This window comes from Balaenoptera acutorostrata, chromosome 11, assembly GCF_949987535.1.
Source record: "Balaenoptera acutorostrata chromosome 11, mBalAcu1.1, whole genome shotgun sequence".
Lineage (NCBI taxonomy): Eukaryota > Metazoa > Chordata > Mammalia > Artiodactyla > Balaenopteridae > Balaenoptera > Balaenoptera acutorostrata.
Window position 1 is genome coordinate 16588250 of NC_080074.1, and position 12130 is coordinate 16600379.

General features: G+C 41.5%; 1 protein-coding gene across 2 annotated transcripts in view; it reads right to left on the minus strand.

The window, feature by feature from the left end:
• Positions 1-12130, minus strand: part of TCP11L2 (t-complex 11 like 2) — a 41099-nt gene continuing 28969 nt past the window's right edge. For both annotated transcript variants that reach the window (XM_057557369.1, XM_057557368.1), the window contains 4 exons: positions 10105-10292; positions 9710-9891; positions 7252-7424; positions 1-2382 (listed from right to left, as the gene is read on the minus strand). In XM_057557369.1, coding sequence (XP_057413352.1) covers positions 2138-2382; positions 7252-7424; positions 9710-9891; positions 10105-10292 — 788 coding nt within the window. In that variant the 3' untranslated portion in view covers positions 1-2137. The remainder of the gene's footprint in view (positions 2383-7251; positions 7425-9709; positions 9892-10104; positions 10293-12130) is intronic.

A 12130-nucleotide genomic window follows, 5' to 3' on the forward strand; every position in this document is an offset into this window, starting at 1 on the left:
TATCTTGAAATAATTTTTAATGTTTTAAAATTTAACTAGTGCACACAATACATGTTTTAGCAGTAGAAGAATGAAAATGTGTGTATGGTGTTTAATAAAATTGACATTACAAAACAAGACCATGTTAAGAAAATTCTCAAAAGTAGAAGTAAACATTTCAGTAAAAACCAAATAAACAACACGCTAAGGGATAGGATTTTAAAATCCTAATAAATCTAGTTGCCTAAATCCAGACTTCAGACATTGAGATTTACTTTGTCACTTAAAAAAAAAAAAGGCAGAATGCCCTTCATGTTAAATGCATTTTAAAAAAATGTTTGCACATTGTTTTCCTGCTGGCAACTACAGTATAATCAAGTATATAAGAATACCAGACGGATTCCAATCTGATAATAAAAAAGTGTACCACCTGGTCTTCTGGTTAAATATACAGTTCACCTCAGAGAGCAACAAAAAGTTATGCTACACATTACATTTCTATGTCAGACCCTCCTTGCTGTCCAGGCCCCAAAGTGAACACAGTTGAAAACTACTTCAACTTAAGAGAAAATGAAAACAAAAATCTACAGCACCTTATGATTTCTAAGCATAGGAAACAGGCAGAATGGAAATACAGGAAGAGGGAAACAATGGGTGAGACCAATGATGTGCTCTTCAGTAAAATTCCATTTATACACAGCTGCTCAAATGGACAGGATGGCTGATTTATGTATTGGTCATGTGAGAAAAAAAACTGACTTTCAAAATTTCCTCAAATTCTGGCAGATCCCTCCAAAATGTAAAGACCGGAGATAATTTACTCACACAATCATTTCCTAGAACTTTATCAAATAATTAGGTAGCACCATAATGGTGAAGGTCGTGGTGAGGAAGAAAGGAGCATTATTTTTTACTTCCTACCCACTCTTCCCCATCAAATTACTAAGGTTCAATGAGTCCTCAGAAAACCAAACAATCAAAATGCATTTCATGCAAATAAAGCACTTTCCAGGCTGAGTCCGTCCAAAAGGTAGTACTTCTCTTAACACTTGGGAAGAAGTATGTAATTCCAGGACGGTATGCAGATTTCTCTAGAATCCTGACAACCAGTGCCAGCTTGGCAAAGTTTAATTTAATGCATAAGCATGGCAAATGATGATGATACTTAGAAGAGCATCTTGGTCACAGCAGGTTAAGAATTTAATCAGCGCAGAAGGCATTTGCTAGCACATTATATGGTTAAAAATTCCAAAGTTCAACGGTTTCTTTTTCAGACATGAATTTCACTGAGAATGGGGATCTCGTTTTATCAATTTTTCTTCTTCTTACAAGTAAAACAATTCAAACCACTCCTGCCTTATGTAAAAATATTAAAATCTTATATAAACCTTATCAATGGCCTGAGAAATGCAGGGACATTCACGAAGAGATGTGTGCAAAAACTGTTTCCCTCAGAGAGCAGGATAAGTGAGAAGAATCCACCCTTTAGAATAAAATTTTAGAAGGGGTTTGTTTCTATTTTCACTAAATGAACAAGGGAGGTTTTATCTAAAATTTGTATGTAGCTTTAAAATGTATTTAATACATTGAAATTCTAAACAAATACTGACAATTGGTATCACAAAATGTGATTTGGTATATTTGTAGAATTTGAGGACTTATACTATGTAAGTTTCATTACACATTAATAAAATTTAATTGTACATTTCAAATACGATCATCCCTTACTTCACATCATTTATTCAGAACATCAATCCCCTTGGTTATGTTCACAACTTTCAACCCTTTAAGAAGCTGTACCAAAGTTAAAAAAATCATTAGATTTGATGTGAAATACAACTCCTTACGGGTTGAATGAATAAGCCAGATTTATATGCTTAAGAAAACATTTACAAGTATTATATAGGTAATATAATTAATTACAAATTGCTTTCTGTTCATTCAAAACATCTCTTTCGCACTTGTAGATAGTACACAAACAGGGTCATTACGACGTGCATGTCTTTGCAATGCTAATATTACTGGATTACACAGATTTGGGCTAACGCTGTGCCACAGACAGGACTGAGAACGTGCCGCATCTGAAATGCCATGGATGGAAACAGACTGGGTACCTAAGTGCTGGGCTTCCAATCTCTTATCCAACGTCAGTTCCTCTTTAGTTAGTAGATGATGAAGCTTCCGCCTTCCCCGTGGCTTCCTCACTGAAGAGCAGCTTCCGAAGTATATTTGCATAAAATGGTCCATACACTTGTTTGTTGAGATTCACAATGTTTGCATATTGCGAGCCTAGCACCTCTAGCTCCTGCTGAATGACAGTGAGGCCTCCTGGCACGGGAGGCATGCATTTTTGAGGGTTTGGCAGACAAAGTAGGCTTTTCATGTATAGCTGGATTCGTTTTTCTGGGGAAAAAGAAGGCATCTTTATCTGTCCCATTATTAAAGCACGTGATTTTAAAAAATGAGAATAGTAATTGTGGTAGGTGGATTGCGGCAACATTCTCAGTTCTTGACCCCTCCCTATATTCATGCCCGTTCCAAAGTAGCCTTGCAGCTCTTCCCATCAAAGACTGAAGTCTGTTTCCCTATGCCTTGGAGCAGGGATGGCCTTACGACTTGCTTTGGCCAATGCAGAATGTGGCAGAAGTGCTGGTATGTGAGTTCCATGCTCAAGAGGCATGGTTTGAACCCACTCTCTCTGCCTACCACCACCATGTAAACAAGCCTGGGCCTGATGAGGGACCATGTTGAGGGAAGCCCAGCTGTTCCATCTTAGGCCATCCTAGACCAACATGTAGCCAACCAACTCCCAAACACCTAAGAGAGCCCAGGCAAGATCAGCAGAGCTACCCACCCAAGCCACAGCTGACCACAAACGCACGCGTGAGTCCAGCAAGACCAAAAGAACTACCCAGTTGCCCCACAGACTTGTAAGCAATGACAGATGGAGTTTTAGGGTGATTTGTTATGCAGTAATAGCTAGCTAATAAAACATGCATAGCATTTTCAGGGTGGGGTGGGGAATCTTTTACAAAAACTCAATGTCCATAATTTTAGTTATGTATCCTAAAGCTGAGTTTGTAAACTGGCACTGCCAGTTTGGTCCACGTAGTGCTTTTTAAAAATAGAAGTCATTTAAAATGAGGGGATTTCACATAGAAAATCAAATTTTTGGTTCTTCTTGAAAAAATCTACAGATCTGGCAAACTTGGGGGCCCAAACCGCCGCATGGCAAGGGTGAGCACACATCTGAGTTTTCACAGGACAGTTGAAGTTGACACCTGCTGTCCTGGCATAATTAAAAAGAGCACTCTCAAAAGTGTCCTGGGGTGGAAAATAAATTATATGATCACCCCCCATGTGGGCAACAATCTGGAGTCACTAAGGAAGGGCCACCCCAACTGGCACTGCCACCTTCTCCATTCTTCCTGCTTCAGTGCCTCAATGTATCTGCATTTGAGACGACTTCACAAAAGCACGCAAATGCATAAATAAGTGAAGCTGCAGTGGTACTGGACAAGCCTTACATGCCCCAGCCCATGCTGCTCCAAGGATGTTCTCTGGCTTTGGAAATAGAAATCTCACAAATGAGGACGTTTACTAAGGAAAATACACTCCATCGAATACAGATAACTATATTACTGAAACTTATCTCTAAACACTTCTCCCAAAAATCACACGTTTCAGCCAGACCTGATCTAGAACTCAAAGTCCCCAGTGTCCCATGTCCATATCTTAGCCCAAATTGTTTCCTCTTACTAGAATGCCTTTCCATCTCACCTCATCTCTGCCCAAGTCGAGAGCATACTTCAATGCTGATGCTAAAGTCACCTACTTTCTGTGGCTTTTCCTAGCAACTGTTACACTATCACCCCATATTACTGTTACTTGAGAATTTCTCTCTCCCTTCTTAGACAGTGGGCTTTCTAAGGGTCAGGGCTATTTGTTTTGTCTTATAATATCCCTGGTCTGGCATGTGGCAGGCACGTCATAAATGCTGCTTGAATTAAAGTGAGATTGGAATGAAAAAGGTCTATAAAGATAAACCCCAAACTGAAAGCAATGGGAGCCAGAGAGGAATGGGGGCTGGAGAAGGCAGTCAAAGATGACTTGGGCCTTATCCATAATTTGTCAACAAGAGGAAATTATTCATGGATGTATCACTTGTATAATTGAAAATTACTTTTTAAAAATGTAGGTGGCTATTAGCATGCAAATAATTTACACAGCAGGTAATCCATAAATCATTTTTACATGGTTTTGGTATATATTTGAAAAAAAATGGTTTGAAGGAAAACTCCCTCTCTAATTACCTTTTTTAATGGCTAAGAACACAGTGGGAGTTGTAATTCCATTGTAAACAAATAGCACATCAACTAAGAACAAAAGAAGGCAGACTGTGGGTACCATGAACTACAGGGGAGGAAAGCCAGGGGTAAACTGGAGCCCTTCTTCTGTCCCAGGGATCCCTCCAAGTGCTTAATGTATTCCAGCTCCTCTGCAAGCAGAGAATTAAGAGGAAACTGTCTACTAAATTCCCCGTTAGGCTGGCTGCTCGACTCTCAAAAGCCGCATCTATTTTCATCACAGATATGGTCCAAACACTTTTCACAAGGCTGTTTAAAGAATGAAACTTTTTCAAAACTGTTATTATGCTGACAAGTGGTTCTATCTCCTCTGCGGATGAGTCAGTTTTTAGGCCAAGACTAAGGTGACAGAAGCGTCTGTCCATTTAGGAGCAGCCAAACCGAGCCCCTGCCAAAGACGTGCCCTTGGCTTCCAGAGCCCAGGGAGGGACGCTCAAGTGAGTCATTCAAGTTGCTAGGCAACAATACTTTGAACGAGGTTACAAAATACTTCCAGTTTGCAAAAGAACAGGAAACTTGGACTGGGGAGAGCTGGGTAGAAAAAAGTTGCTTGACTGGATTTTAAGAGGCCACCTTGGGGTGGGGCATCTCCTCAACCCTAGCTTCCCTCTCCCTTGACATTGCAAGTACTTCCCTGATCTAAAGCAAGGGCATGGAGGACACCTGATGCTCTGGCCACCCTGCCAATGAGCAGCAGGGCTCCAGCTTTAACTGTAGTGCCCATTAGAGCAGTTAAGAATATGAGTCAGAGAGGCTCAGGAAGAAGCCATACTCTGCAACCTGCTAGTTATGCGACCTCAGGTGAGAGTTACTTACCTGCTCTAAGTCTCCATGCATTCACCCATTCCACAGATATTTATTAAAGGTCATCTCTGGGCCCAGCATGGTATGGGGAAATAGCAGTGAGCAAATATGCGCCCCGTCCTCGTGAGGCCTGTGCACTAGTGGGGGGTCTCTTGGTACGTGGCAGAGACTGCAGACGGCCTGCCCCTCTTCCTCCGGGGAACACCGTCTCCCAGGTGTTAGCGTACAGCTGGAGACTACGGGCCATGAGATGCATGTCAGCAGTGAAGGTTACGCAGGGAAGGGCTCAGCCACAGGCAGCTGCGATTATGCTGTGTTACTGTTTTCACCCGTCACCCCTCAGCAGCCCACATGCTACACACCAGACGGCTCTTTTCTTGGGGGTGGGGTTGAAGCCTAGAGCTATTAAGTGGCCTGCGTGGCCTAGATCTCCAGCATGCCGTGTCCCCAGGGATAAGAATGAGAGAAACTATTTAAGAGCCTCAACTAAATAATAACAAGTACTTGTATTCTTAGGGAAGTCAGTGCTGTACTTTGAAAACTTGCAGGTTAGTCCCGGAATGTTAGTATATTCGAATGCCACACTCTTTCCCCTGTCTGGTCCATTCCTCACCCTCTGCAGTAGACACTTGCTTTGTGTCCCACATCGCCCTCTTCCCCTTCTTAAGGCCACAGCACCCTGATCTTGTTTGGGGGAAAACGATCTCTTCCCTAGTTTCAGACCAGGTGTTACAGGTAAAGCTGACTCACCTTGGCTCCAGGAATTGAACACGTCTCAAGTTTAAGTTTCTTCCCCTCTGGCCACCATGACTGAGTCAACAATGGGACATGACCACCATCTGGAGTCAATGAGACTCAATTTTGGGGTCACTGTCTGAGCTAAGAGGGGAGGGAAACTGACTCCTTTTTTTTTTTTGGCTTGACTTAAACACAGAAAGATGTAGGCTGGAGCTGAAGTCATGTTGCTATGTTGGGAAGAGATATCCATGGAGACAGCCAGCCCAGAGGAAGGCAGTGCTGAGGGACCAAAGTGGAGAAACCAGCGCCCAGGACATAGTTTAAGCTCTGATTAAGCTGTACCAGCAGCCAATCCCACCCTGCTCTTTTCTGTTATATGAGCAGATACATTCCCTTTTTGCTTAAGCCACTTTAGAAGCTTAGGTTCTCTGTCAAAAGTAATAGAAAAAGTCCTAACTGATACATTCTCCCCAACTCACCAATACAACTTGACCTTAAGATATTCATTTTCTTAGCAATCAAGTACAAAAAAAAGTCTACCCACTATGCCTCTCAGTTCCAGGGTCTTTTTAACTCTGTCTGTCTAAGCCTGACCAACATAGGGCCCTCAGCTCACTCAGGTGAGCTCCCAGCAAAGCCCGTGTCTACTTTCTGTGAACATACTGCCAACTGGTTTGGATTGCTCTGTTGATCTAGGAATTTAACATTACTGGCAGCACGATGTTATTTTCTTCATAAAAACCTATCGGCTGGGCTTCCCTGGTGGCGCAGTGGTTGAGAATCTGCCTGCTAATGCAGGAGACACGGGTTCGAGCCCTGGTCTGGGAGGATCCCACATGCCGCGGAGCGGCTGGGCCCGTGAGCCACGGCTGCTGAGCCTGCGCTTCTGGAGCCTGTGCCCCGCGACGGGAGGGGCCGCGATAGTGAAAGGCCCGCGCACCGCGATGAAGAGCGGTCCCCGCACCGCGATGAAGAGTGGCCCCCACTTGCCGCAACTGGAGAAAGCCCTCGCACGAACCAAAGACCCAGCACAGTCAAAAAATAAATAAATAAATAAATAAATAAATAAATAAAAAATTTAAAAAAAAAAAAAAAAAAAAAAAAACCTATCGGCTGGGTAGTAAGGTAGAAGGCTCTGAAACATCCCCCCACTCTGCTACATATACACACAGAAGCAGCAATGAGTCCCAAACCTTTGAAAATATTAATGCTTTCTTCATATTTTCAATATTTATTCACTCACCAAAAGAAGCAGGTAATCTGTTTAAGACTAAAATTTGACTGACACTTAACATTAGCCAAAACCAGCATGGTAAAGCAAATTGGAATTGAAGCAGAAACCAATAAAAACATGAAGACTCACCAATCAAGGACCAGATAGGATTGTCCTCCTCTTCAATGCTTGAGAATTGACCTACAAGATTAGCTTGAACCTCAGCATCTAGAGCAGGTAAACCTCCCTCCATCAGGGTCTTGTTTACCTCAACACAAGTCTGAACACCGATAGAATTTAGGACTTCCTTCAAGTTAAAGGTCCTACAAAACGTGAAACAAAAATCCCATCAGGGATAGTTTTTATTTAGCAGGATTTTTGTTGTTGTTGTTGTTTTAAAAATATACCAACTTATTTCAAATGTCTACCAATTTTCCCTTATACAGACAATAATTACCTCTATTAGAATGAGCTTAGAAAATAGTAACTCCTCCCAACCATCCTTTATATGTAGCAGATTTGTAAATGCTTAAAACCACTCAATTCTGTGGGTAATGTTTAAATAGGAAAGCACAGACAGAAAAATGTGGTCTCTGAAAATAAGTCTGCAACCCCATCTTCAGGCAGGGCTATCAGAAAGGGAAAGAGTAGGTTCTTTAAAAAGTAACCTATTTACTTCTTAAAATAAACCCTCTGGTCTGAGTGGATTCATTCATAGATTTTTTTTTAATGTGCTTGTAAAATGATGTACTATCAATTCCTTTATCCATTCCTGAGCAGTAAATCTCTAACACCAATCAAAAACAAGAAATGAAGATATTCAGAAGCCAATACCATAAAGACAAGTTACCTAAAACTCTTGACCTATCATGATGAAAGGTAAGAAACTCCTTCGCATCGTTACTTTCAAGTAACTGATCAGTAATCCCAAATATATACAGTCCAGAAAATTGTAAAAAGTAGTTAGTGGTAGGTTATTTAACAGGTAAGGAAAAAGGTGTAATTAGAAACAGCGTTTGTTGGATCCACACTATTGGGGAATGATGATGGAAAATTGCTGCTCACTATTCATAAAGGGTCTTTAAGACAACTTTGTGCAAAATGGGAATTAAAGGATAAGAGATGGGGGGATGGGGTGGGGGGAATTAGACAAAACAATAATATAATCAGATAGGCAGAACAACTATAAAGAAGATGACTTAACAACTAAGTAGTTATTAATAGCTAACGTTTATCAAGCACTTAGCATGTGCCAGACACCTGCCCTAAGTGCTTCACATGAGTCATCTTAAGTTCTCATTAACTCTAAGGTAGGTACAATTATTCCCTTCTTACAAATGAGGAGGTGAGACTCAGAGTGATTCAAGATCTTATTCAATGGTACATAACAAGTCAGTAGCATAGCTAGGATTTAAACCCTGGTTTGTCTGACCCCAAAGCCTGTCCTCTTAGTAACCATTTTGCTATGTGCTTTATATTAATACTTAAGCAGTACTGGGGGTTCACTAAAGGCTTAATAAATTAGAATTCCTGGAAAATAATGGTTACCCAGTGTGGAAAAATGCTAAGATAAGATCTATTGCAAAACCAGAGCCAGAGCAGGTTTCTTTTTATTATAGGTCTTGGGTCCTGGAACGTGAAATAAAAGAGCCTGGCAAGTTAGCACCAGGATCAGTAGAAAGGGCAGGGCCTTGACATAGGCCAGGGTTCAGGCCTTGGCTTGTCCTTTTCATGGTGTGCAGCCCAAGGCAAATCCTATTCTCCCTCTGAGCTTCAGGTCAAAATGAGAACTTTGGATGCTATAACCACTTGGGCTTCTTTTGGCTTTTAATATTCTAGGATTTTATCAAGTCATTTATGTGCTCTCTAAGTAATGGGCAGGAGGATGGGAGGTTGGGTGTATCTCCCTTCAAAGAGAGGAATAAAGTCCCTGAAAACACCTGAAAGGGGAACCAGCAAGAGGAGCTGACCCATATGAGACCCATGGAAACATCTGGCCATTGGCTAAGACTAGGAATTTTCTAACTTGGACAGGATTCCCAATAGGATGATCTAAATGCAAAATTGAAATGGGATTCTAGTATTCAATGAAGGTTTGATACTGGGAAATGAATTTGGCAAAAACAAAACTTTCACTGGACTTGCAGAGCACCTCTGAAGGACAGAGATGTCACCACTCTGAAGATTTCACAGAGGCTGGATCAGTGAAGCTGGTAAACATTTCATGGCAGAAAACCTATGGAGTTGGAACAAGTGAATCAGAAAGCCTCTTTGATAGGGCGTTCTAAACACTGAGCGTGGTGGATTTCTGGGTTTTGTTGGTTTTTTCCACAACACTGTCAAAGAAGAGCTTTTGCACACACCCATCCTAAGTGGAAACACTATACTCACCCTGGCACTTGTTATGGAAAAGACCTCTCCTTTCCTATGATGGGACATCTAAGCCTTCAGTGATATTAAAAGAAATTCTAGAAGAAGAAGGTGTGAGCTAAGCTTCTCTAAAGCACAGTCCCGAATATCACATCTAGATGTCAAGGTTATTCACATTCTCTGAAATACATGCAGACCCTGAATACAAGGGGAGCAGATAAAAATGCTTGGAACTTACTCTTTGTTCATGCCTTCAAGTAGAACAGCTGAAATCCTTTTTAGCCTGACTGCAAGCTCAGGTAGGCCTTCTGTAATAGCACCCACAATGTTGTTGGTGATTAGGGACAGGCAGGCAATCATTTTCAGTTGATTCAGCTTTTCTGTCAGTTCCTGAAGACGTGCTCCATCTGTCATGAGTGTCTAGAATGTTTATTTAAAATGTAAAAATAGTAAGGGAAGCTCAACACCATGAACATGTAAAATAAGCAATGTTACATCCAAACTCCCATTTTTATCTGATTTCAGTAAAGTCATTAAATCACATGCAACACAGACAGACCAGCTGATTTACAGTTTGAACTTAAGAATTAGAATACTGGAAAACTTGAGTGAAGGAAAAAAAAAATCACTCACCTCTGGTAATTCTTTTTTCTGATAATCCCACTGTAACAATTTCAAATAACTATTATTTAGCACCAATGTAGGGCTCAGGCTTGGCTTGGAGCTGTTTTTGGCCCCGGGAGTTAAAGCAGTCTCAGAAAGAGAAAGTAATTCTTCATGTACAGATTCTTTTATCCATTCCGTAGTTTGATCAAGAGCACCTGCAAGTGCAAAGGCCACATATTTGTCCTACAGCTGATGGATTCCTTCATTTGTGCATTCCACATGACAGATGTCAGGTTAGGTGCTGGGCATGAATGACAAGACAGCCATGGCGCTCAAGGAGCTGAGCTTAGAGTCCAGATGGGCAGACAGACCTGTAAGCTCACAATTACAGCAGAATACAGTGAATACTAGAAGACACAGCAGGAGTGGAGGGAGGAGAGGCTGTCCAGGACAGACTGTAAGAGGAAGAACTCCGTAAGTGACACTTCAGGATACAAGGCAAACAGAGGAAAGAGCTGTCACTCCAGGCTAGGAGAATAGCCCACACAAAGACCCGGAATAGTGAGAAAATATGGTAATTTGGATGCTACAAGCAAATCTGTACTGCAAGTCTATAAAGAACTAGGCGGGAGAGAGAGTGGCAGCAGATGGCATCAGATATGGATAGACAGGCCAGCTCACACATGACCTTGAGTCTTGTGCAGAGAAGGTATTTAGATTAAAGGCACTGATGATTAAACATTTTTGGGTTCCAGACCCCTCAGAGTGTCTGAATAGAGCTATGCCTTTCCCAGCATGCTGGTGTGCACACTTCATTTTACTTCAGACCTAGTTCTAAGGTTTCTCCCTAGAAATAAATTGTTTTTTATACCACATTTCTTATAAACTTATGTATTTGGTAGAATTTATAAGGTGGCGATTGCTTAAAAATGCAGACTGAACACAGGTGCAGATTTTTTAAAAAGACCCAGAGAACAAAATAAAGAATAGTCACCCTGAAAACAGAGGTAATTTATGAGCAGCTCAGTTTGCCACACTTAAGCAACACCACCCCCAGAATTTCACAACTTTGTTTCTCCTCACTTGGCAAATGTTGTTCTTGGTTTTCCCAGTTCTGTTTATAAAGATGTAAAAGACTTGCAGTCTTTTATTTAAAAGGTACCCAACAGACAGAAACAGTGGAAACCATCATGGATATAATTACAATATGGCGGTAATAAGCATTTATGCTGCAAGCTTAATCATTTACAGCTGGCAGATTTAAAAGCCCATTTCTTTATCTCAAACAAAAGCAACAGTGTAGCATAGAGGTTCTCAATCCTGGCTGATTGTAGAATCACCTGGGGAACTTTAAAAAGAAAGAAATGTGATCTTGGGCACTGGCTCTTGGAGATTTTGATTTAATCAGTCTGAGATGGGGCTCAGGCATCTGTGCTTAAACACCCTAGGTGATCCTAATATGTAGCCAGAATTGAGTACAACTGGTAAAGCGGAAAGAGCGTGAGTTTAGGGGGAAACATGGGCTTTTCTCTAAGGGGTCTGTTGAGATTTCACTCCCACAAGCTAGTACACTGACTGTTCTATGTGGCTCTAAAATCGAGGTCAACCCTATGAGGCACTGGTACCCTCGGTTTTTCATATGGAGAAGAGCCTCTCCATTCATTTCTTCAATGACAACTGAGCACCTACTATACACCAGATACTATACCAAGTGCAGAGGATTCACAGATGAGTAAACACAGTCCCTATACTCAAAAACCTCCTTATCTACCAGGAGAGAGAAACAGAACAATAGGCAATGGTTTTACAGGTGCATTTACCTAAGAATTTCTCAGGGGCAGTGGAGGCCCAAGAGCACTTCCCCACCAATATATGTTCCTGTTTCCTGCCAGGAAGGCTTGGCCTAACCCCCCTGAAACTATCTCTGGTTCTCTCAATCTATATCCTGCCAGTCCTTAGTGGTCCAGCCTCTTCCTATGGGAAGCCTTTCTTGATTGTATGGACCCATCCTTATCACTGCCTTCTTTTTCTTTATATATAAATTTATTTATTT